Source organism: Cebus imitator, unplaced genomic scaffold, assembly GCF_001604975.1.
Source record: "Cebus imitator isolate Cc_AM_T3 unplaced genomic scaffold, Cebus_imitator-1.0 Scaffold6, whole genome shotgun sequence".
In the NCBI taxonomy this organism is placed as follows: domain Eukaryota; kingdom Metazoa; phylum Chordata; class Mammalia; order Primates; family Cebidae; genus Cebus; species Cebus imitator.
In genome coordinates this window covers 12540100-12567502 of record NW_016107321.1, presented here as the reverse complement: position 1 = coordinate 12567502, position 27403 = coordinate 12540100, and the positions used below count along the sequence as shown (strand labels likewise).

At 37.8% G+C, this 27403-nt stretch overlaps 1 protein-coding gene across 18 annotated transcripts in view; it reads right to left on the bottom strand.

Moving 5' to 3' along the window:
- Positions 1-27403, bottom strand: part of SYNE1 (spectrin repeat containing nuclear envelope protein 1) — a 529474-nt gene that overhangs the window by 104075 nt on the left and 397996 nt on the right. For all 18 annotated transcript variants that reach the window (XM_017537464.2, XM_037742153.1, XM_037742143.1 and 15 more), the window contains 12 exons: positions 23279-23380; positions 18681-18800; positions 16390-16590; positions 13570-13743; positions 10514-10645; positions 9808-10004; positions 8682-8814; positions 8107-8289; positions 6755-6904; positions 6036-6212; positions 5240-5395; positions 99-254 (listed from right to left, as the gene is read on the bottom strand). In XM_017537464.2, coding sequence (XP_017392953.1) covers positions 99-254; positions 5240-5395; positions 6036-6212; positions 6755-6904; positions 8107-8289; positions 8682-8814; positions 9808-10004; positions 10514-10645; positions 13570-13743; positions 16390-16590; positions 18681-18800; positions 23279-23380 — 1881 coding nt within the window. The remainder of the gene's footprint in view (positions 1-98; positions 255-5239; positions 5396-6035; positions 6213-6754; positions 6905-8106; positions 8290-8681; positions 8815-9807; positions 10005-10513; positions 10646-13569; positions 13744-16389; positions 16591-18680; positions 18801-23278; positions 23381-27403) is intronic.

Below are 27403 nucleotides of genomic sequence, written 5' to 3'. Positions count from 1 at the left end.
ATTCAATTTACTCCATTACTTTAGGAAAACCAAAGCCCAGAGTTTGGACAGTGCTGGCAAACAGAGTCTTGGAGCTGGCTCTCCACGAGCAATATTACCATGTGATCTAAATTCGCCCAGGTTTGGCTCAGTTCTCGCAGTGTGCTCAAGACAACTCCAGAGACGTCTTCTTTCTTGTTCTGAATCAAAGCAAGTCCATTCTGCTCAATTTTTTCTACTTCTTTTTCTTTTGCTTTAATCAAATCTTCCAGATCCTGAAAGATTTAAAAAATAGTCACTTTAAATTGTTCTATTATGAAACTCTGGGGTGCACTGAAATTGAGCCATTACAGTTTCATGTCCTAAAAATCTTTTACTGATCCAAAAAGCTTATCTCTTATAGAAGAGGTACTCTACGGAAGTACTTCTTTCTATTCCCAAACGCAAAAAAAAAAAAAAAAAAGAAAGTCATCTTTTTACACACAGCAAATTAGTCTAACTTTAAAAAGTACAATTTGATAATCTACCAGGTAAGGAAGTGGTACTATGTAATTTTCTCAAGAGGTTGTGAGGAAAGAAATATATGTCAGAAACTGTAATATTATTTATATTATTAAGTTCATATATGTTAATATTCAAAAAGTTACACTGAAGAAATGTGATAGGATGGTAGTCTGGGCCCTAGTATTTGAGATTTAGTCACATTTCTACTACCATAAAGCTGTGTCACTTTGGGTAGGTGAGAAATTTCTCCTGGGTCTCAGTTTCTTCAGATAGGAAATCAGCAGACTGATTTCAAATGGGAAAAGTTCATCTCTGTGGCCTTCTCTCTCTAAAATACTCTGAATTCTATGTAATTCTGAAAGGTATGGGGCTTCTTTGATGAATCAAATCCTCATTTTCTTTGGGATATGCATTCATCATATCAGTATAAAATGTTCAAGAATGAAAAGCAAAATGAAAGAAATATCTGGAGCTCATACTGAACCTGTATCATAACCTATTTTAATGCCATCCAAAAATTTGAGAAGCCCAGTGAAGCAGCCTGAGACTGCTATCAACATCTTACAAATAAATAAACTGAAGATCAAGTCATCCAACCCGTCTTGGGTCAAATAGCTGGTAAGGGCCAGAGTGTGGATTAGAACCCAGTCTTTTGAGCCTATGGACTCCCAGCCTGATGCCGGAAGGGAGTCAGTTGAACCTCAAGCTGTGGAGGGAATTTAAATCCCATATTGGAGTGACATGACAAGCCAGGCATTAAGGCATGGTTACAGTCCCATATTCAGAACTATACTCTCAGAACTAAAAATAGATTTGCAGTTCTTGGAGATTAGAATGGAGTAAATTCCAAAATACTTTAACTCTGGCCAATACATCAATTGTATAAAAAGTATTTTCATCCTTCTCATGATCCAAACATGGGTATTAAGATTAGAATTCCGTAGTGCTGCTGATAAGGTGTTAATGAGGAGTCCAGTCTGTGCTATATTAATATCAAATGTCATGCCTCTTTTAAAATTATTTTGCCTCTTTTATTTCTGTTTTTATTGTGGTTCAACCTGCTAATCTGTCTCTACCTCATTTTGAAAATAGAAATAATGAGACATTTTCTGCTTACTCCAAAGGGATAAAATCAGATAGGTAGATAGATAGATAGATAGATAGATAGATAGATAGATAGATATAAAATATATTTTAAGCTGTCAAAAACTAGGTAAATGTAAGATATTATTTTATTTGGCCATTTGGGAATGTGCCATGCTTCAGTGCAAATTTATTTATTTTTCTCTATTGAATTCTCATGAAGCTATTTTTATCTTGGTGAATTAGTTAAACTCATGCATTTGGCAGCTTAAAGAGATCATTTTTGTTTCTGATATTCTTCTCTTATTTCCACTCTGTAATTTTGTCAATATTTTGACAGCTTTGATAATTACCAGAGAATAAATATAGTGATTACTGAGGTTATAGCTCCTTTGTGTTGTATAGAAAATATAATTAATTTACTATTTAGGATTTTCTTTCTATTTCTGTAAAGAGATTAAAAGACCAGAAACATTCTTTCCAATATGTTTTAAATATGATTCTAAAATTCAACCACTAGAAATTAAGTTTATCCTCATTTTTCTACATGAGCTTTTTCTCAGTGAGCAATATTAAACGAATGTTCCATTGCTTACACACTACTTCAAACATGTCCTCCACATGTAGCTTGGCATAAGAGCAAAATCCAGGAGGGAAACAGGGCTGCAATATATGCTTTGTAAAAAAAAAAAAAAAGGTATGTTTTCCTTGCTTAATTAAAAGATGATTCTGTTTCTGATCAAAAAGGGGAAAGATCAAACCTACCATTTTTAAAAATAATAAAACATTCTTAACTTGAACTAATTCATAAATATCAGTTTTATGTTGGTTTAAATTAATAAATCACATCTAAAAGACTGGGAAAATACTCAAGATTTTAAGACAAAATAAAGCTGGAATCCTGTCACCAATTTAAGTATACTGGCTTGAATTTCACACTTTGGTCCAAAAAAGCAATTTATCAAAAATGAGAATTGTATCAAGACTTGTAGTATAGCCAAATAGACCCTGCCAGTTAGGCCATTGTGATTTACATGTGATGTCCCAAAATAATTATATGGGCTACTTTCATTTTGTCTTTTGTTTCAGAGAAATGGCTTTTCATTTGAAATCATGAATTGGCATCAATACAAAGTTCCTTAAACCACACTTTAAGCTTTCCCTCCTGATACTGTCTGACCTGACTCTCCGAAAGACTAAAACTTAGGTCCTACAGGCAGCAAACTGTGGTCAAGCTGCTGCTGTATTTTCAGATGGTAAGGGATTTCCCTGTTAAATAGAAGACAAGAACGGGAAAAGAAACAAAATAGAAAATGGCAGAAAAAGCTATGTTAAACAGAAAATACTAAGAAAGAGAAAAAGATACTAAGAGAGAAAAAGCAAAGTATGGAAGAAAAGAAGCAGGAAAAAAAAAAGAAAATGCAAATGATATTAATGTAGTATTTTAGTCTTTCCACAGTAAAGGTTATCACAGCCATGCAACCAGAAGGCACTCACTTTGCTAACTGTAATACGCAGAATGACCTTTCAAAATCAATGGATATATTTCAACTTAGGAACTCAGCAAAAGGTATGACATTTTGTCCTCAAAAATAAAAAGCTGAAACTCTGGCTTACTTGTAGATTTTAGAATTTATGGCCTAAATTAGAAATTCTACTGGCCTCTGGAAAATTGGAAACACAATCAGACTAGCTGATGCTTCTTCATCTTCAATCTTCAAGCACCCATTTTCTGACGTGAGGTGTTTTCTTTTAAATTAAAAATTTTAAAAATTATTATTATTTTAAGGTATTTCTCTATATGATGTTTTTCTTTTAACAATTTCATGCAGTCTCAAAATTGTAATCCATTAGGTGGGGAGCCAGCACTGTTCTTCCCTCTCAGAACCGAAAAGTTTTGATTAAGTGCTTCAATATATCCCTCTTTATATGTGTTCCACACAGAAAACATGCTGATTGGAAGAGGGATCATTACCAAAGTCCTTTCTTTCTGAAACCCAGAATAGAAAAACAAGATTTGCAGAGAGAAGCTTTTCTGTAGAATTACTTCACTGTTGAGTTTTCAATTGTTTTTAGGAAACACAGTAAGAGAACTGTCATCATCTGTAACATCGTAAGAATTCATGAATTATTTTCAAAAACCTTATTACAGCATTAACTGCAATAGCTCATTTTTCTTTTGGGGTATACAAGAAGACCTATGGAAAGACTGTGTGTCCCTGAGTCACTGGAAAACATTTGGAATGTTACTGCTTCGCCTGAACCTTCAATCCTTGTCTCTCACAGTAGAGCAAGCACACTCTGTGTACTTCCCCATGTGACAAAATAGGAAGTAAACGGATACTTCCTATTAATTAATAATAGGGTATTGATTAATAATAATTAATAGGAAGTCTGTTGTGAAGTGCTTGCTCAGAGGTGGTGAATGGGAATCCAACCAAGCCTCTAGTGCTAACTTCCATTTATAGGAAATACAGAGGAGAGAAGAACAAATTAAACAACATTATAAGGATATTCATAAGTCAATCCTGACCATGACACCCATCAGCAGCTTCTGTGACAGGTTAACGGTCTTAACAAAATATTCAAAAGACTTCAGAGATCTAACAAGCAAATATATCATATGGATATTGTTTGCATCCTGATTTTGAATAAGTTAACTTAAAAAAGACATTTTAAAGACAACTGAGGAAATAGGATTATGGGTTGAACATAAAATAATTATTAAACTTTTGGTGGTGATAATACTATGGATGCATTAAAAAAATGTCTGTTTTTCAAAGATATATATTGTAGTATGTAAGAATAAAGCAACATGACGTCTGGTATTTGTATTTACTGTGAAATCTATTTTTAAAAAAAGGTTTTTTGAGGCCGGGCGCGGTGGCTCAAGCCTGTAATCCCAGCACTTTGGGAGGCCGAGGCGGGTGGATCACGAGGTCAAGAGATCGAGACCATCCTGGTCAACATGGTGAAACCCCGTCTCTACTAAAAATACAAAACATTAGCTGGGCATGGTGGCGCGTGCCTGTAATTCCAGCTACTCAGGAGGCTGAGGCAGGAGAATTGCCTGAACCCAGGAGGCGGAGGTTGCGGTGAGCCGAGATCGCGCCATTATACTCCAGCCTGGGTAACGTGAGTGAAACTCCGTCTCAAAAAAAAGGTTTGTTTTTTTGTTTTTTTTTTTTTGAAACAGGGTCTCACTTTGTCACCCAGGCTGGAGTACAATGGTCCAAACACAGCTCACTGAAGCCTTGATCTCCTGAACTTAAGCAATCCTCCCTTCTCAGTCCCCTGAGTAGCTGGGATTACAGGTGCAGTACTACCACATCTGACTGATTTTTTACAGTTTTTTGGACAGGCAGGGTTTCACCATGTTGCCCAGGCTGCAAATCTTGATAATTATTAAATCTGAGGTTTGGTATATAGCATTTACAGCATTTCTCCCTACTTATGATTATGTTTGAAAATTTTCATAATTTCAAGTTTTTAAAAACAAGTGACGAAATCTAATGAAAAAAAAAAACTCTATAAACTCACAGAATCAGAAAAATTTGTTACTAAGTGCAACTTTAAAAGAAATATTTAACTTGCAACTCTCAAGGCCTACAAACACATTAGCATATGGCATGAAATTGTGAGCTGGTGTGTGTTGGCCACTTGGACAAGTTACCTGACAGTCTTTCAGTGCATTTTGAACAGAAGCCTGATCTCCAATTCGATGCTGTTGTTTTAGTCTTTTTTCCTGGGTTTCAAACCATGTTTTCAGACATTGTACATTATTTTCATATTCTGACCAAGATTCCAATAAGCCTTCCAACAGCTGGATCTGAATAAACACAATAAAATGAAATTTGCAACTTTATTTTAATAAAATCAAATCATTGGCATGTTAATTACTCTAGCCTGTAATTCCTTCAAATTAAGAATTCTTAAATACAGTTCATTGTATATATGATTTAAAACAGGGGTGTCTAATTTTTTGGCTTCCCTGGGCCACACTGGAAGAAGAATTGTCTTGAGCCACACATGAAATAAATTAACACTAACAATAGTTGATGATCTAAAAAAAATTGTAAAATAAATCTCATAATGTTTTAAGAAAGATTACAAATTTGTGTTGGGCCACATTCAAAGCTGTCCTGGGCTGCATGCAGTCCACAGGCTGGACAAGCTTCATCTAAAAAATGAATTTCATAAAGTGTGAATCACTGACTATTACTTATTGGGAAGCAAGAAAGAACGAAAGTCAACTTGAAGCAAAGGCAAAAGAAATTAAGAGACATCTTTAGAAAACTGAAACACCACGAAATACACAAAGAGAAAATCATCAACAGGCTAAAGAAAGATTAGGGTGATTAACTCTCAGGGATATAGCTATACTACTCATGAACCCAGTCTTCCTTACAGAGTGTGTCTGTTCTTGGAATTTTCATGTAAATCTGGACAGCAGCAAGCCACTGGCTTACCTTCTCAGTTACTAGGCCTTGCAGAATTTGCCAACTTTTATTCATTGCTCCAAGTTGCTCAGCAAAATCAGTCTTATCACTACGTTTACTTTCCACATCCTGACTGCTGATTTGTAGCACAGACTGGTTCACAAAATCCACTGTCAACTGTTTACAGTTAATGTCTATCTTAAAACCCTAAAAAAAGAAGAGAAAATAAGATTATACAATAAAGGTCTCATTACTTTTCCAGGAATTGGAAAACTTTAAGCAACCTCAATATTAATGTTATTACTTCCATAACTCAGTTGAAATGGCACAATTTGTCTGTATTCACACAACCCCATATTTTCAGAAGCTGAATATATATTTGCATATGTTTATATGAACATAAACCTAGATATGTGTATGTGTGTATATGTACACATATTTATGTAGAAGATTTAGAACTAGATAAATTACATAACCTCACTATAAAATATTTATAAATTTATTTTTATAATTTCTGTAATTCTTTAAGAACAATATAAAATTATTCAAAATCATTCCTAGTACTAGATATTTCTTCTTATTTCTATAACTGAGAATGCATTTTTCTTGCTCTTGAATACCTATCTGGTCACTGTGAAGGAAACATACATTCTAAGACTTGATTACCATACAGTAATTTGAATTTTTTAGTTCTTTCAAACAAAATGGTCTGAAAATACCAAAAGTTAAAAAGAAAAAAATTTAATTACCTTATATTTCTGAAGATATTCATGAATTGCCTTGTAACCTATGGAATTTTTAATGTTATCTTCATCCTTCTGAATAACATTTTCCATTAGAGAAATCCAACTCATGACTTCAGAAATGGCATGGCGGGAAGGCAGTTTATCCATCTGGAGCTGTCCATGTCAGGGATAGAACAAGTCCCAAGTATTAAAATGGAAACCCCAACTTCTGTTAACTTTGAAACTCTACAATTCTTAAAAATGTACCAAGAGAGATAATACTCCTAATGACATTTGGAGCTCTTACCCCTATTGAAAGCTTCAAATTAAACATCAGGCAAGTGATGAACAATAATAGTCATTTGATGTTCACTTGACATTCAATACTGTAAACATTGTATAAACATTAACTAATTAATCAAAACACCAGCAAGAAGAGAATATTATTCTTATTTTATAACTAGTTTTATGAGTTTAAAAAAAATTAACCACAAAACATTCAACAGATGTATTATATTAATTATCCTGTAAAATCTCTGCATATTATGACTCAGGAATGTTAAAAGAAGAGAAAAATACCACACTACAAGCTATCATTTTCTAGATTTTTGGCACTCTAATATTTATTCCTAAGAGCATAGCCAGTTTCCTCAGTCCTTAGCTGAAATTACAGTATTTAGAATTCAAAATCTTACTTAACGTATCACACATTTATGCATATGCTTATAATGATTTGGAGGAACAAAAACAATCATTTAAAATCTCTGTAGATCAACTTCTGTGCGGTGCTGAAAGATATAGCAATGAGCGTGGGATGGTTCCTGCCTTCTGGGGATGCACAGCTGCTTCTTAGGAGAGATTAGGCATGTACACGAAACACAGCTATCCTGCTTGATACACGGTGATGAGTGTCAAAGATAGATAATGATAAAATTTTCTGGGATTTCAGGGGAGGTAAGTGTATTTTCAGATAAGAGGAGTATTCACATCTACTGAATACCAGTTGCTCTCCTATACAGAAGATTTTTTTACATATATTATAAATCTTCATAACCACGCACTTTATGAGAAAAGTATATGTAACGGTCCACGTGCTATCCAGGAGAAAGCAGAGTTTAAACAAAGCCAGACAAACATTCCAATACACACACCCACATCTACATACACACATTAAAGAAATCCTTGGAGGAAATGCCATTGGAGTGGGGCTTTGTGGTATGGCTCACTTTTCACATTAATGCAATAGAAGAGAGAAGAGGCCAGGTGTCTGGGACAAAGTTGACTTAAATTTGTGAGCAAAAGCAAATTAATGTACTTTTCCATGTCATATAGCTTAAGTCAATTACTATCCACTAAACCAATCCTTCCTTCTGTACCTGGTGGAGCTTCTCCTGGACGGCTGGAATATTGGTTAGCAGGTCAGTCCACTGGCTATCAATGTGTGACAGCTCAGAGCGTAGCGTGGCTGTGTCCACCTTCTTTAGTCGAAGAAGCTGATTTCCAGTACTCAGTACAGATGATTTCAGGGAAGATTTGGCATCTACTTCTTTAGAAAACTCCTAAAATAAGTAGCAATGTTCACATTAGTATTAAATAGCTAGGCCATTCATTAAAAGGAAAGTGACAAATTTAGTGCATGTAACAATTTCCTTTACATCCTGGAGGGGCATTATGCTGAGCACTCTCAAAGAAAATGAAAGCGGCATAGCCTTGCCCTCGAATGAAAGCAAACTACAAAGCCCCTATCTAAAAACTACTTTAAAGAGGCTATGTTGAGTCGTTGAGCCCTATTATTTTGCATAATTATGGACCACACATAGTCAACATTAAGATACTCTCTATAGCCTAGTTTATTAAGTATATCCACTGATAGCTGACTTCCTTTCTACTAATGTATGGATCAGGCCTAACTTACAGGCCTGAATCAAATGCCTTAGATTCATAGACTTACCAGGAAAGCATTTAGATGATCACGGACCATTTCCAGCTCTTGTGGGACTGTCACAGATTGCTGAGTCCAAAATTCTAGCCTGTCTTTTGCAGATTGTAACCAGTGAATTAGATCTGCAGATTCACTTTGATATCTGTAAGCATATTAAGGAGTCTATTAAGTAAACATTTAATCCCTATCTTCTGCTTACTCATGTTATTCACCAATGCCAACAGTTTTAAAACAAGAGGTCTGAAGATTTACAAGAAAAATGCATGAAGTTGGCACTCTGAACTTTTCTTAATGTTGATACCTTTATCAAGCCTGTCTCTCTGAATTTCTGCTTGCCTGTCTTTGAGCTGGGTATAAAAATATCTTTCTCCTAGTCCTTCACATTGATGCTACTTAAAAGATATTAGATGATAGCTATAAAAGTCCTTTGAAATAAAGGTGGCTTAGACACAGACTGTCATTATGTAAAAAATCATCCCTTCATGTCCCCTGAATGGCTCCCATTGCCTTTGAGAAGCCTCCACTTCTCAATCCATCTGTTTATCTCCCTTTCAGGCTTTATTGTGAGCTCTCAGACACAGTCATTAGGCAAGGGATGGTGAAACTCAAAGGTAATGTGCCTTATGTACCTGCCTCCCTGCTCACTTTTAATTATATGTTTATATGATTATACAAGAATCCAAGGTGGGGACTTTCTGCTTATCTTTATTTTCCAAACTCTACAATAAGTTCCTAGAGGAGTCATATCATTTTCAAGTGAATATGTGCTTGCCTTATTTATTTACTTATTTTTGAGACAGGGTCTTGTTCTATCCACTAGGCTGGAATACAATAGCATGATCATGGCTCACGGCAGCCTTGACCTCCCAGGCTGAAGCAATCCTCCTGCTTCAGCCTCTTCAATAGCAGAGACTACAGGCATGTGCCACCATACCTAGTACTTTTTAAAATTTTTTTTATAGATATTGGGGTCTTACTAAGTTGCCCAGGGTGAACTCCTAGCCTCAAGCAATCCTTCCTCCTGCATTGGCCTCCCCAATGATGAGATTACATTTTGAGCCATCATCCCCCACCCTCACTAACCTTAATGCAATGCAGCACTTATCTAAAAATATACAAAACAGTCACGTGTTACCTGGTCCAGTGTTTCAATATTGTTTCCAATCTGTGAAGTTCCTTAGACACTTTGTTGGTGTTACTTAGCCAGTGCTCTCCAAGTTGATTTAGTTGGCTTTCTAGATCTGAGCAGCTGATGGATATCAGAAGTCGTTTCCCGTCATCTAATACTTGATATAATTTGGGCTGGTATTCATTAAGGCTAGATTTTAAATGCTAAAATGATTGAAATTATGGAGTTAAAAGTTTGGATATGCAATTTTTGTCTTTAAGAATTATAATTTCTCTGGTACCTACAATGTTCTCATTATCTATTATTCAAACTTAAACTATACTCACTCAAGTAATATTGAAAAGTTTAAGATGTTTCATCTACATTTAAGTATAGATGGTCTCCTTTTGTTATATTTTTTTTCATAGTGATGTTAGGTGGATTTAAAACTGCTAAATTGTCATTATTTCAAGAATAGTGTGACATCAACATAAACTATAGAAAACGCTTGGTGGAGGCTGAATTTTCAAAAAGAGCTCTCATAAAAAAAAAAAAGAAAAAAGAAAGGCTTTTAATAATGTTCTACTATAACAGAAACATTCTCTGCTTTCAATGTCAATAGCTTGAAAGAAAAGTAAGAGTACTAATAACATAACCAATCGCAAGTTTGTTTACATTCTGTTAAAACTATTAGTAAGTTTCTAAAGGCAATGTGGTAGTTTGTAACACCAACCTGGTAGAGTGTTATACGGTCAATAAGCCTGTCCTCATTCTCCTCCACCAGACCCACGCTTGGGATGCTGCTTTCTACCACCTCCAGCTGTCTGCTGAGCTCCTGCTGGTCCTCATCCAGATGGGACCATGTCTAGAAACACAACATTAGTCTGTGAGCTAAAAAAAACCCCTCATTAGGGAAAGACATTCTTCTTTGTGTGCAAAATCTGTGCTTGACAGATTCTCCTTTAAGTTATGTCCAAGATGTTTGTGTTGGGGCTTGCCCTGGGAAGCAAAAGATGGCTTTGAAGCAAGTAATCAGATGGTGACCCTTTAAAGCATTGTGAATGGGCTCTGGCATCTGCCACTAGCCTTTTTATGACTCTAAGTTACTAAACTCTGTACCTCTTTTCCATACATTAAAATGGGGACAATAATAGCTATCTTCTTCATTATGAGGATTAAATGGAATAATGTATGCAGCGTACCTGGTATCTGGTACGCACTTTTTTTGTTTTTAAAGATATGCTCTCACTCTGTTGCCCAGGCTAGAATACAGTAGCACAATTATGGATGATGGCAGACTCGAACTCCTGGGCTCAAGGGATCCTCCTGCCTCATCCTCCCAAGTAGCTAGGACCACAGGTTCATGCCACCACATCAGGCTAATTAAAAAAAAAAATTTGCAGCAAACAACATTGCCATGTATGTACCTATGCAACAATCCTGTACGATCTGTACATGTACCCCAGAACCTAAAGTACAATTTTAAAATAAAAATAAATAAAAAGTTTTGTAGGGACAGGGGTCTCACTGTGTTGTCCAGACTGGTCTCTAACTCCTGGTATCAAGAGATCCTCCTGCTTCAGCCTCCCAAAGTGCTAGGATTACAGGCATGAGCCACCACATCTAGCCCAGGTATGCATGGTTTTATTCTTTACCACAGTAAGGATTTTACACAAGTAAACAAAACACATTACATTTGCAAAAGAAACAGATATTTATAAATATGAATATATAGTCTACATATTCCATGAAAGAAAAATACCAAATCGCTTATTCCTAAGTTCAGACTTTTATTTTATTTAAAACTGGAAAAACTTTTTTTAAAAATCAGTTGAAGTCTTTTCCAATAATTTACACCATGGGTCAGCCGTTTCTCAGTGTGAGTATGCTCAATTTACTATGCAGTTGAAGTGGCAACAAGGCACAGCAATAGAAGCCCATGCTTTTTAAATACACTTACCAAATACCTATTGCCAGGTACTTTCAATGTCTAGGGATCTAGGAGTAAATAAAACAGACAAACACCCAGGCAATAATAAACAACAAACCAAAAACAAGCAATAAGCTTTATGGTATAATAGAGTTCTTCCACTGTGGAAGAATGAAACAGGACTGGGTTGGGGTGGGCAGGAGTGTCCGGGTGTGTGCCTGGTGGAGCTGCAATTTTTTTTTTTTTTTTTTTTGAGACAGAGTTTCCCTCTTGTTGCCCAAGCTAGAGTGCAATGGTGCGATCTTGGCTCACCGCAACTTCCACCTCCCGGGTTCAAGCAATTCTCCTGCCTCAGCCTCCAGAGTAGCTGGGATCCCACACCCAGCTAATTTTGTATTTTATTACAGATGGGGTTTCTACCTGTTGGTAAGGCTGGTCTCAAACTCCTGACCTCAAGTGATCCACCCACCTTGGCCTCCCAAAGTGCTGGGATTTACAGGCGTGAGCCACTGTGCTGGGCCAAGGGGCTGCAATTTAAATGGTGTCATCAGGTAAGTTTCAAAGAGAAACACACATTTCAGGTAGTGAGGTCAGACAGATGAAGATATGATTGCTGACTCTGTCACCAATTAATCATGTGCCTTGGCAAGCCATTGCTCCCAGACTTATTCCTGAAACAGGGATTCAAAGTTCCATCTCAAAGGTTATGATAAAGATGAGATGGATTCATGTAAATGTAAAAAGCATAGCCAGAGGCCTGACATGTAAATAAAGCATAACTATTATTACAGAGATTTCGAATATTAAAGGTAGATGTCTCTCCAAAATATAAGGAATTCCACATCAGGAAATTCCACATCTGGGACTTGGGTGTTAGCTAGCTATGAAAATGCTGACTCAGGGAAAATCCCATTTAGAAAAAAATGCAAATATGACTTGCAGGCCATCCAGGTAAGATCAGTAATATTGAAGGAGCAGGTGGAGAAGACAAAAAAAAGGAAAGAGATTATAATCTCTAAAACTTCCAAGGAAGAGGAAGAATGAGAAAGCAGGAACAGTTTAGGGTAATTGATACAGTTACTGAAGAAAAGGAGGGGACTATTCCATCGGGAATGCCCTACATTCTCATTTCAATAGGGTTCTACAGCTGGCCAGTAGCCACCACTGAGCACCTATTCTGTTCCAAGAGCAACCACATCTGGGACAGAGAAAAAGAATCCCACATTTTTCTTCCTTTTTTTTTGAGACAGAGTTTCACTCTTGTTGCCCAGGCCGGAGTGCAATGGCGCAACCTCAGCTCACTGCAACCTCCACCTCCTGGCTCAAGCGATTCCCCTGCCTCGGTCTCCCATGTAGCTGGGATTACAGGCACCCACCACCACACCCAGCTAATTTTTTGTATTTTTAGTAGAGACAGTGTTTCACCATACTGGTTGGTTTCACCAAGTTGGCCAGGCTGGTCTCAAACTCCAGACCTCAGTTGATCCAACCGCCTCAGCCTCTCAAAGTGCTGGGATTACAGGTGTGAGTCACTGCACCTGGTTTATTTCTACATTTTTCATACTCTTAGTTAAGCTGTCAGTCTGAATATCAAAACCCCAAATATCTTCAAGCAGAGTCTAAAGTCAGTGTGTATCTATCTCACTTCTAATATGGCACAGCAGATAGTCAAATGTAAACAGGAAACACGGGGAACAAGCAACACAGGAGCCGTAGGAAAAGTGCAGTCCTGCGCCCGAGGGCACAGCTAGTTCTGAAGTTATGTGAGGCAAACTGCATGGATCGATACATCTTGCATTGAAGGTTCATGTTGCAGGAAGAAGTGTGCAGCATAGAAGATATGACATCAATGGTCTCACCTCTAGAATGTACTCCAGCTCCACACCCCTCTTGTGAGCCCGTTTCAGTACAGCAGAAGCCTGAGCCATCAGCTCTGTATGGAATTGGGTTTCCTTTTGGACTGCAAAGCTGATTATCTTTCTGAAGAGTGTTTCAGTCAAGATCATATGAGATTCCAGGCCCTGAAAGTATTCCTGCAATTTTTCAGGGAGAGAGAAGTCAGAAACTCATTCACATACTATGTTAGAATCAAAACTGGTTTAGAGCCCCGGGTGCGGTGGCTCACACCTATAATCCCACACTTGGCGAGGCTGAAGTGAGCAGATCATCTGAGGCCAAGAGCTTGAGACCAGCCTGGCCAACATGGTGGAATCTATCTCTACTAAAAATATAAAAATTTGCCGGGCATGGTGGTGGGCACCTGTAATCCCAGCTACTCAGGAGACTGAGGCACAAGAATAGCTTGAATCTGGGAGGCAGAGGTTGCAGTGAGCTGAGATCATGCCACTGCACTCCAGCCTGGGTGACAGAGCGAGACTCTGTCTCAAAAACAAATCAAAACAAAACATTGCTTTAAACATGAAAGCTGACAGAACTCAATTAATGTATGAGCAATACCCTCTCACTCCCACTGGCCTCCCCTGGTCCAGGCACCTGTCACTGTCTACAGAGAAGGGAGCTCTAGTCTCCTAATCGGCCTCCCCACTCAAGTGCATTCTATACCCGGCTATGCTGCACACACAGTGCCCCCCAAACAAAGATCTTCACGTGTGCCAGTTACAGAGAAAACTCCTCTGCCCTCATAATACCTCATCCATGTGCAATCTCCCTTCCTTACTCTCCTGGCACGGCCTCTACCTCCATCTACCTCTATGTGTCTTGGACACACTAGCTCCCATTCACCTCCTTTGGCCTCTGCTTCTACTCTGTTCTCAAGATTTTCTCACTTGACACTTTCGATGACTTTCCTTCCTCCATAGCTGGCCTTGAGCTCTACTTTCTGAGCTTCTAGAATGTTTGTTGTGATCATTCCATGTTGTCAACCACAGCTTTATAGGCACTGATTGATATTAAAGATTTGTTTGTTTTCCTTGTATTATACCTACACATAACAGAACTGTAGGCCTTGTGCCATCCTACAAATGTTTTTGAAATGTTACTCTTTTATGTATGATAGACCCTGGAGGAAGGAGATGGAGCTTATCCCATTTCTGGTTCCCAGTATCACGACAGAATGGAAGAACTGGGAACTGACAGTAACAGTTAACATTAATTGCATGCTTTCTGTTTACTAGGCACTCCATAAATACTCTATCTGACTAACCTCATTCTCATAACAACTCTCTACCTGTATGAGATAGGGAATTTCGTTTCCAGTTTTACAGAGGAGAACACTGAGAACCCCCACTCTATGCATGTTGGCCAGCATCACATAGCTAGTCATGGCAGAGCTTGGGTTTGAACCTGGGCAGTGTGGCTTTATCTGTACTTCTCATCAACACTGCAGAACTCTCTCTCAGAAAATGGGCTGGTAAGTAGAAGCTAGAGTTATTATTTTTAACCAACAATGATCAAGTCACAGAGTCCTAAAGTTGGAAGAGACTTTGAAGTTCATCTAGCTCAGCATGCAATGAAAGCTGAGATTCCTTTTACAAGCCCATCTCCCCTGAAAGCCTTGGCTGGACTTCTCATAGCCAGAAGGGATGTCTGTTCAATGGCAGCTTACTTCTTTTCGAGTTCTTTTTCTATTGAGGTTTATTTCCCTGTTATTTATACTCATTGATCCTCGTTTTCCCTCTGGAATAACTCAGAATAATCTTTTATTGCCATGGTCAACAATTTGAGAAACACCAGCTGTGAACTTTAAAGCAACGGTTTCAAAGCCAAATGATAAGACTTTAATAAATCATAAAGCTTTGGACAAAAACGTCTGGGAAAAAATAGGAAGAACAATTCGAAAAAGGGAAAAAAGAATCCACCTTTAAAGCCACCAGAGAGCTACGCAATGGTCGAAGATTTAAACTTCTATAACCCAGTGGGATTTTTTTAGTTTCCCTACAGGAAATTCCCATAGCCTAAAAGGCTGTGTGTGTGTGTGTGTGTGTGTGAGAGAGAGAGAGAGAGAGACAGAGAGAGAGAGAAATAGGCATTCTTTTACTATGGAGTAGTATCCAACCTGAACTTGGCTGTGGCATACAATGATGGAGTGATTTCAGGCCTCCCAGCTTTGATTACACAGTAAATGGCCTTGTTGTTCCCAGGGAGAAAGTCTGAGGTCTACAGCAACTAGAGGAGCATATGTGAAGGGTCAGAGGATCTAAACGATGCATGTAAAAGACACCAGCCCAACCCTGGAGCTGAACAGACAGCTCTGCATTTCTAGAGGAGAGCAAGGAGTCCTTGTCCAGGACAAGGGAGGGCAGAGAGAGCATCTAGGACCAGGTGGACAAACGGGCAAAAAGGAAACCCAGGGAAAGATGGAGTTAAGAATGAAGGTGGGCTCCTTTGAAGAGAGGCTCTGAGTTTTCCTTTGACTTCAGCTCATCTAGGGATAAAGCCTGGCTAACAATGCTAGTGAGAGACTGATAAGTAAAATTATAGTAAGTTATTTTTCTTTTTTTATTTACAAAATTATAGAAACATAACCTCTATAATTTCTCTATGCTACTGAAAGCCAGTGGGTTTGAATATACATTTTTTGACCATTTTAAAGAATAACTTATACGAGTAAGAACTCAAAAAAGACTGAGAATATTAGGTTTTACTAAATATGTATCAGGGTTTGAGAGCATGCTTTCCAACTACATTTTTTTTCTCTGTCTCTCTTTTTTGTTTTGTACCTTATGTTTGTCAAGTAGTTGTTGGATTTCCTCTTTGGAAGACACGATGATTTTCTGGTCTCCTGCCATCTTCTCCTGACCAGTTTCCAGCAGGTCAGCCAGATCTTGGAGGGCCCTCTCATACTGACTCTTGAGTGTAAGGTTCTGGTTCAGACCACTCCGCCGGGAGCCAATGGTCATCATCAGTTCATCATACATGTCCTAAGAAGCAGAGACCACAAGACTCACTCTCAATTCAAATTCTGGCAACTCTTGAAAAGAATATCAACATACTACTGTAAGGCCCAAGAGCCAACCAAGAAAATGCCTTCAGGGATGCACCTTATGGAGATGTTCTGCCTGCAGGCTGTCTGCTTGGCTTTCCTATGAGCCTTACTTTGAAAACATGTCTCACAAAAAAATAACCTCTGGACTCTTATTCTCTTGCCTAGGATATATTTGTTCACAGTGTCTTGATACCTGGTGGTTCCAGTTCTTTCATTAATCTTATTTGGTATGCTTATCTTTTTGCTTTAAATTTCATTTTATTTTTATCTGACAATGAAGCACAATGGAGAAACTGAAAAAAACTGAATTCATAAAAATTTACTTATGAAGTCACTGGGTGAAAGGATAAAATAAATATTCAATAACTAATGTGGAAACAACTCAATTCTGAAGAAAAGTGGAGTCTTGTCTCATGTCACATACCGAAATGCCATTTAGGTTGATCACAAAATAAAAATTTACTAAGTTAAAATATGAAAGGAAATAAACACGTCTATAAAAAATAAGCTTAATATTTTAAGATTTAAAAGGACACGCAAAAGTGTTTCCTAAAAATGGCATATGAGGTAGACTGGACAACGGTTTTCTCAGGATTTCAATGGTTTGTGATGAGATGAGGGGTAAAACTGTTGAAAAACTGTCCGTGTGGCTGAGGGACATGTCATAGAAAACGTAATTCCCATTTTTCTAGAGTTCTCAACATTCATATAATTTTAGAGCAACTGAATATAGTATCCTTAACATTTTCCTGCTAAATAACAATCATATTTGGGACTATCCCTCAAAGAAAGAGCTAGAGACATAGGGGAGTTTAATGTGAGCAGGAAGAGTTTCAAACTGAAGAAGGCAATATTTTCGCCAAATGTGGTGGAGTAAATAACTATTTAAACTGGAAAGGCATTTTAGGAGATGATGACACACCAAACACAAAATTTATTTGAGGCATATGGACCTGATTAATGTATCACATTAAGGTTTAGCAGGCCAAAATGCTTCAATCTGGAAAAGTTCAGTTTTAATGCCTATTTACAGCTATGACATTTGACTCTTACACCTGATGCTTAAGTGCTGTCGGAAAACTGTCTAAAAAAGTACAAAGTGGAGGTGGTGGGCTTATGACATCATGAAATGTTAGACAAAGGAGAGATATAGTTAAAATAAAAATGTTCTTCTCTTTTTAAGGTCTATTTTATTTTCTCAAAGAAAGAACTCACATCCTTGTACTGGACTGAGGTTACTAATTCTCAGCCGTTCTGCATACAGAGAAAACCTAACACGTGTGTCTGTGTGACCGTACACAATTGTACACAATTTCTTCTTGATCAAAAATAACTGCATTGCCTAGCTGATGCTAAATTTTGCTGGGCTAATATCTGAGTATCTTCTTCCTACCCCAATATCAGATTCTTTCCTAAATGTCAGATCTAGGAAAGGAGATTAACCCAAAGTATTATTCTCTATTCCTGAAGGATGATAGGAAGTCTGTTTAGATTTCAACTACCTTCTAGTTTAATTTTTGTTGTTGTTGTTCTAGGACTGAAATAATGTATCTATTCCATGCAAACGTGTATGGAGGATAAACTATAGTTTTTGCCTTAGAAAAAAATACTTTCTAAAAAGTATTGCCTTGATTATTTGCTTTTAAAAATAATATTTGAAGAGGTAATGCAATACCAGGGTAGATATCTCTTTTTAAAGTTTTTCTAGATAGGATTGATAATCATTATATTTTCTACAGTAGAAAATAATATGCTACGACTAAACTATACTGCAATGCTTAACCATGACAATAAAGTAACTGTCTGAAAAAAATATGAATCTTGGAAGCATGAAAACAACTCATTTCATTGTATTAAATATGTTAAGCCTCAGAAAATTTTCTAAGAGTTACTGGGCGGAAAGGTTAGGAACTAAATGGCATGAGTTGTATTAGGAAAGCCAAGAAAAATAGAGAAAGTGATTTTTTTCTCGGCTTCAAGTTTGATGTACCCCTGCAGGTGAATACTACTGGCTGAAGTCTGCACCTGGAGCTTGGAGAGTTCTTGCATGGACAGCTGCTCGATCTGTAACTTGTCACCACGCCTCTTTAATTCAATGATTCCTGCATCCAATTCTTTGAGTCCATCTTCGGCCTGTTGTATTGCCTATGTAAGATTCAAGATATTTTATTAAAACTCCTATGAACAATTTCCCCACAGAAGACTGTGGTTATCGTGTCTCATTCTGTGTTCCTCCTCTCCACATAAAACATCCTCAATATATACAAGAGGAATCATTTCAATAAAACAAACAAACCAAAAGCCATGGTTAGAGACTATATAGAAAAGAGAGAAAGGCCCCTTATTATAGTATAGAGCAGTTATCTTACAGATAATGGGGCAGGAGAAACTTAGGGTAGAGGGCTGGGAAATGGATGTCTTGCTTAAACAAAAAAGGGGGTTTTTGAAAAGCAACACCTAGAAAAAAAGAGCATGATTTAGGATGTATTTTTAAAAAAACTATTTGCCTGAGATTTTCTAGGGGACCATGTTCTGCTGTCCTTGAAACATAGTTGTGAGCATCTTTGAAGAGAGATTTAGTGAGGCAACAAAAAATATGCTACAGCATGGTCAAGGAATCTGTGCTCCTTCTTGTGAAGTGGAAAATCAATCAGTCAACAAGTATTCAAGTGGCTGCTATTGCTAAGCCTTGTCTTCCCAGTGTGAGGTCTGTAGCAGCAGAACGAGATCTCATCCTGTCCTTCAAGGAGCTGATGGTCTAGTTAGGAAGCCAAAGTAAACAGAAAAATAAAGCAAAGCTGAATATAAGTAAGTACTAAACTTGATAATGCAACTCATCCCCATTACTGGAGATCAGAGAAGGGAGATACCAGACCTCGAATCCTGGAGCAGTCTAAGCAGGCATTTAGAAAAACGGCAACAGAGGTTGTCCCTGAAGGATGACAAAAACAAGACTCCAGATGGCAGATGAAACACATGTGTCCAATGTTCTCTTTCTTGAAAACCCCCTACAGCCAGAATGAATATTCTGTTTGCTTGCTTTTCTGGCATATTTTCCCCTCATAAATCTAAAAGGACAAGGAAACAGAAAAGAAAACAATGCCAACAAAACGTTGGGAGCTAGAATTCAAAAGGATACATGATAATTGACTTAGGAAACCCGAGGAAGCTGAATCCTAAACCAGTGCCGGATCTCCACCACCCAATTCAGGACAACAGAAATCTATGGAACTCTGGGTGAAGTGAGCTGGGGTGCTAATACGGAGGGTTAGTGAAGAGTTGCTTCAAGGACAGTAAAGCCACAGATGTCCCTTCTTATTCTATACTCTCCCTTTTTCTTCCCCGGTAAAAGACTGAAAGTTTGTTTTCTGGAGAAGACAAAACAGATGGAGGAGCACTGGACACAGCTGTGAGCTTGAGTGCTTGACTGAAAACAAGGGAGGAAATAACTGGATGCTCCCTGAATCCTGAATGTGGGGCCCCTGAGTCTTCTCTCCCTGGGCAAGAAGTGCTGCAGCCAGAGCTCTAGTCTCCAGACAGAGAAGGAAAAATATCTGAAACCACCAATAAGACAGGCCCAACAATTTGACAGAAGAATTCTTTAACAAATAAATGGTCCATAGAAACCATCCTGCAGCAACTCTTGAAATTGTCCTGTTCCATCCAAACATAGTGTTTCCCTTCAGCTGTTCAGTCCTCCATCCTAAACCTAAACAAACAGCAAAGGGTTTCAGTATGCCTTTTGACGACGTGAAAGATGGGGACTAACAGAAGCAAATAAATAAAAGCAAGCTGGAGGAAAACAGATTATACAGGAAAAATAGAGCTTCATTAAATACCCAGAAAAAGTATAAATGATAATGTAGTCATTTAAAAAATCAAAAATACTAAAAAGGATCCTTCAGAGAAACAAAATGAGCTCTGGTAAAAGCAAATACATGAGAGCAGAGATGCAAAACTCAGCATGAGAGTCTGGAGTTGAAATCGAGGAAGTTTCTCAGAAAGTAGAGAAAAAAGACAAAGAGAGAAAGGTCTCTTGGTGAGATAATTCAAGGATTGGACCAGAGAATCCAACATCTGACAAAAAGGAGTCCTCCAGAAAAGAAGAAGGTAAAATGGAGAAAAGAAATGTATTAAATAAATCATTGAAAATTTTCCAGAACAGAAAGATGAGAACTGCCAAATCAGAAGAGCCCTTTGAGCTCCCAGTCCAGTGGATAAAAATAGATCCTGCCCAAGGCATGTGATTGTGAAATTTTAGGACACTGGGGACCTTTGGGAATTAGAATGTTTTTTGATTCCTCAAGACAACACTGGGAGCTAGAAAACAATGGAGAAAAAGCTTTGAAACTCCAAAACAATTCATATCCAACAAATGACATTAAAAGAGCAAAGCCATCAATAAAGTGAGAGCATGGTATAGGAACATTTTCAGACACACATCTGGAAAAATACATTTATCATGCATCCTTTCTCAGAAAGGATGTGCACTAACCAAACAAGGAAGTCATGCAGTAAGGAGAAAGACTTAGGACTCAGAAAAGAGAAGATCCAACACAGGACCTCATGATGGTGGTAAAGGGAGATCCAAGAAGACAACTGTGCACGGAGCTTATGAGGCAAGACAACTGCTCTGGATTGGAACAGCATGAATCAAGAGATGACTACTGAGTGAGGTGTGTCTTCCCCTATGTGCTCTGCTGTTATTGCCTTTTTAATCCAAGTTGGGTAGGCATGGAATTAACACATTAATTAGTTGCTTTCCATTTATTCAAAGAAGAAAATCTGTTTATTTCTTTGTCTGCAACAGTTAGTTATATAGGTCAAAAATTAGTAAAAACTGTTATTTATAAATTAGTAAATATTAGTAAAAATGTTACTTGTAAATTAGTAAAAAAATGTTACATATCTTATAATTCATATTAGAAATTTAAGGCAAGACATCACTATAGTTTCTACAGTCTTTTCTGGAATCACACATACATTATAAGCCAAGGGGGAAAAAAAGTTACCTTCGTGTGGAAGATATGACAGGAAAAGAATGATTTGTAATTTGGTGTGGGGGGAGGACGAGAAATCCTTTTAAAGAGTACATGAAATTATGGTCAAGAAAAATGCACAGTTGGATGCAGTGGCTCACACCTGTAATCCAACACTTTGGGAGGCTGAGGTGGGAGAACTGCTTAAGCCTAGGGGTTAAAGACCAGCCCAGGCAACAAAGTGAGACCCCCGTCTCCATATTACAAATACATACATACACATATATTTTTTTAAATAATTAAATTAAAAGAAAACACACACTCACATATAATTTTGCAAACTGTTTTGGGTGATGTTTTTTAACACACACACACACACACACAGACACACACACACACATTGTATGTCAGATGATTATAGTCTATCCATAAATTTGTGAGAAGTCTACCAAAATTAAATCAAAAAATTCTATTAAAATACATACTTTTCATAATTACTTAGCTTATGACACAGGAGATACTCTAATATCCCTCCCATTTCTTCTCTCCTCCCCATTTTCATGCCATCATGCCAGTTTGGGTCATTTTTTCTCTTCAGTGTAGCTATATGAAGCTGTATGATGGGTCTCCTGCTGCCTAACCCATGTACTGTCATGTAAACTATCCAGAAGCAGGATCTAGAATTGCCATTCATTTTATCTGCAAACATCTCCTACAGCTTTCCATGGCTGGGGTCTCCCAGCTGAGCCTAAACACCCAAAAGTTGCATGATCTGCCGGGATCAATCACTACGTCTTTCATTTATATTCAACCACATTCATTTTCCATTTTTGTTGTAGCATGTACACAAACAAAAATTGAAAATGAATGTGGCTGAATTTGTGATTTATAACAAATAAATTGCTTATAATTTATAAATAAATATACATACATCTATGCTGCATGTTTTTTTTTTTAAGCAAATGAGTCATGCAATCAATACATTGTACAGGCTACTAGTTTGTAAATAAAGTCCAAAGTCTCTGGTATACAACAGCCCCTACAAACTGCCTGAAATTTATACATCCAATCTTGTTTCTCCTCAATCATTTTCATTTACCTTACATTCAGCTAAAACAGGATTACTTGTGTTTCTCCCCGAAGTGCTCAAAATTCTCTAAAAATGTATGCCTTTGTTCTTGCTGTCCTCTTTACCTTCATACCTTTCTTTCCTGTCATTATGTGTCCAAGCTCTCAAGTTCAGTTCAAATTTCCCTCTACAAAGCTTCCCTAATCCTAACCCTGCTGGAGGCCAGAAGGGTCTGAGTATCCATGGTGCTTTATCAGTACCTCCCCCAGGACAGTGTGACTTTCTGCCCTGTGTCATTCAGGCTCATGTCTAATCTCATTGTTGGGTGGCAAACTCCCTCAGGTCAGCATCTGTCATGGATACCTTTTCCCAGCTCACATTTCCTAGATTTCTGCAGATGTAAGTGACAGAGTCAATGTCACCTGGTATGTTATTCAAACGCAGTACGAAAACAAAAATACTACAAACAAAAGTGCTACTGTGAGCCATTAATCTTTCATAGAATATTTAAAATTTCATAGTAAGTCACATCTCCTCTATGCATTTGCTCTTCTAGGAAAGGCATCAGTAAATACCTCTATTTGTTCTGCTACGGGCTGTTCAAACACATTTGCCAGTTTCTGCAGAATGATGTATTTGTTGTCGGCCAGTGATGTAAACAGCACTTTCAGATCATTCTAAGGAAGAAGGCAACAGGAAGACTCAAAATGAGTAACAGGGAATTCAAAATACTTGTAAACATAACACAGATTCTTAGAAATAATATAGAGGCATAAAAGTTTAACTTACAGGAGAACCAATACTGTGCTATGGGAAAGTAAAAGGAACTGGTAACAACTCACTTATGTGCTAGAACTGACTCCTGAAGAATTTGTTACCCAAACTATTTTCTACGTAGTAAAAATGAAGTTGAAGCATACATGTAAAAAGCAATACTTGTCACCCTAATCTCATTACATCTGAAATAAATGAGTACATTCAAACTGCACAGAAATATTATGTTAATGGCTGTTATCTAGAGAAATAACCTATAGGTATTACCCTGGTTTGGAAACAATATGATTCTTAAGAATCCTACGATTTCCATTTTGCTCTCTCTTCTGCTCTCCTCCCTCCCTCAGTTTCTTCTTCTGTCTTTGAAGAATTTGCACAAGCTCTAAAAAAGCCATTCAGAAATTTAAAAAATAATTATCATCTATGATGACCAAAAACATGTGAAGAGACAACACAGAAATATCTTGGTAGGTATTTCGTTCAAAAATATTACTCATTTAAATGTCCAAACATATTTATATTGCGTTGGATTTGTACAAAAAGGAGATAACTATTAGAATTTTGGATGAATAATAAATTCAAAGAATATTTAAACTGTAAAAAAAAATTGGCCAGGTGCAGTGGTTTACCTCTGTAATACCAGAATTTCTGGTGTCTGAGGCAGATCACTTAAGGACAGGAGTTCAAGATCAGCCTGGTCAACACACTGCATCTGGTATCCACAAAAAGGTGTTTTTTAAAAAGGTGGACACAGTGACATGCCTGTAGTCCTATCTATTCAGGAAGCTGAAGCGGAAGGATCCCCTGAGTCCAGGAGTTTGAGGTTGCAGTTAGCTCTGATCGTGCCACTACACACCAGCCTGGGTGACAGAGTGAGACCCTGTCTCAAAAAAAAAATTACCAAAATATTTAATTTTTTTTCTCTGAAATATCAACAAATAAGTTCTATTTCATAATAGTCAGCAAATATATATTCATCAGAGGTTAAAGCTCAACTCATGACATCTTCACCAGGGGCTAATCATGCAACATGCAAACATTCTAACTGTCTAATGAGAAGGATAATCGCAACAAGGAAGAAAAACATCTATAAGGACATGTGAAGGCTTTATCATGCAAATGCAGAGCTAAAAAGCAAAATAATGGGTGCATTATACAGTAAAAAATATAAAATTGAAAATATAATGCTGAACATGAGAACTAGAATAGTTACCACTAACCAAAACTCAAACCAATCTGCAAGCCTAGTGGCCTAAATACGAAATGTGAAAGGATAATAACAGCTCTGGAAAAAATACTGGAAACAATAGTTTTACATATGAGTTACTAGGTCTGTGTCATTCAGCTGTGTTCAGGGTAAGGTCATGTGGGCCATTAAAACCGTCACATATTTATCTGTTTTTAGTGTTTTTTTTCTGTGTGTGTGTGTGTGTGTGTGTGTGTGTGTGTGTATGTGTGTGTGTGTCTGTGTGTGACACAGTTTTGTTCTTGTTGCCCAGGCTGGAGTGCAATGGCATGATCTCGACTCACCGCAACTTCTGCCTCCTGGGTTCCAGCGATTCTAGTGCCTCAGCCTCCTGAGTAGTTGGGATTACAGGCGCTGACTACCACGCCCGGCTAATTTTTATTTATTTTTTGTATTTTTAGTAGAGAAGGGGTTTCACCATGTTGGCCAGGCTGGTCTTGAACTCCTGACCTCAGGTGATCCACCTGCCCGGTCTCCCAAAGTGCCAGGATTACAGGCATGAGCCACGACGCCCAGCCATTTTTATCTGTTTTTAAGCCTAGAAAAAGATGTCGTGCATTCATCTGAACAGAAGCCTGCATTATCTACATATGTATGTATATGGACATTGGTCCATTCAATCTAAATGAGTGCCTCCCAGGTTCATGCAATTCTTCTGCCTCACCCTCCCAAGTAGCTGGGACTACAGGCGCACACTGCCATACTTGGCTAATTTTCTGTATTTTAGTAGAGACTGGGTTTTACTGTGCTGCCCAGCTGGTCACAAACTCCTGAGCTCAGGCAATCCGCCCACCTCAGCCTCCTAAAGTGCTGGGATTACAGACATGAGCTCCAGTCCCATTTTTGTTTTCAATGGCATATTTTCTCTCTTAACTATGTTCTACTCAGGGTAATAGGAAACATAGAGTTCACATTTCTGGAAGTCAGAGTAATTATTGGGAGAGACTAGTCAAGAAGATAGTAAAGCAGAGAATATGACTGATTTTAAAATTACTAAATAAAAACTTATGAGGTGTTAGTGAATCACATGGATATTGATATTTTCTTAAAAGTAAAAATGCAAAGAATGTAACTTTTTGTATTATTACACTTGTGATACGACAGGACAGTTAAGGTATCTCTATATTACAAACATAAAATACATCATTACTTTTCTTATAGTCTCTGGAATTATTGGCAGGGCAAAAAAGGGGTAGGGTTCTAGTCATTGAGAAACAGATTTGTAGAAAGTTTCAAGCTTTAAAATCAGTTGTGCCCAGGCACAGTGGCTCACATCTATAATCCCAGCACTTTGGGAGGTGGAGGTTGAGATTGCCCCATTGCACTCCAGCCTGGACAACAAGAGCAAAAGCCACTCTCAAATAAATAAATAATAAAATAAATAAAATCAGTTGTGTTGCCTCACTTGTTCATTAAAGAATTCTTTCAGGCCGGGTGCAGTGGCTCATGCCTGTAATCCTAGCATTTTGGGAAGTTGGGGGCGGGTCAGGGGGGGCGCGGATCACAAGGTCATGAGTTCAAGACCAGCCTGGCCAATATGGTGAAATCCTGTCTCTACGAAAAAAAATACAAAAAATTAGCCGGGCATGGCAGCGCATGCCTGTAGTCCCAGCTACTTAGGAGGCTGAGGTAGGAAAATCGCTGGAACCTGGGAAGCAGGGGTTGCAGTGAGGTGAGATCACATCATTGCATTCCAGCCTGGGTAACAGAGGGAGACTCTGTCTCAAAAAAATAATAGTAATAATAATTCTTTCATTCATTTTCCAATTTTTAAAATAATTTGAAATACACAATCATATATTTGGGGAATTTATTTGAGGTTACATCCATGGGTAAAATTTTTAAGAATACAAGGTGATTCATAATTGTCTTTCTTGTGATTCCACATATGTAACATACATCTAAGTAACATCTATGCATCCTTCCAAATAGTCTTTTTGGTATAGAATAATGTTAGCACTCTGGCAAAAGCTAATCCTCAAAGATTAAATGCAGAATGAAGGCATGCCCTTCCAGTAACTGCTGAGCAGTGACAGCATACCAGGTGTTTGGTGCAAAGTAAAAAAAGAAAAAATAAAGGTTTGTGACTTGACCTTTAATTATGTTAACATAGGAAACATTCTCTCAATTAAATTGGAACACAAATACTTTGAAATGTCTTTCGGTTCGTGAGCTGGCCACCAACACATAGAAACTTGTTGGCAAAAGAAAAATAGAGAACGTGATTCAAAGCAAATTCCATGATTCCATGTTCTTCTCTTAGATTCTTAAAACAAAAAAAGTTCCAGAGCATTCATGCCTAATTCGTATTTTACTGTGCCTGGTGATAATTACTGATAAAATTTTAAAGTATGAAAGTACTCAAGACACTAAATGCAATTCACAAAAAATATGGGGAATGAGAGCAAGAGGGACTGACTGCTGAGGAATTTGGGGATTCTGACTTGAGCATCTGAGGGGCAGTAACTAACTGTGCCACTGACTCACAGACAAGACTGGGTTGCTGGTGGCAGCATTAACTTGCAAAGGATATTGGATAAAATTTAAGAGATTGAGCTGGGCACTGTGGTTCACACCTGCAATCCCAGCACTTTGGGAGGCTGAGGTGGGCAGACCACTTGAGGTCAGGAGATTGAGAGCATCCTGGTCAACATGGTGAAAGCCCATGTCTACCAAAATA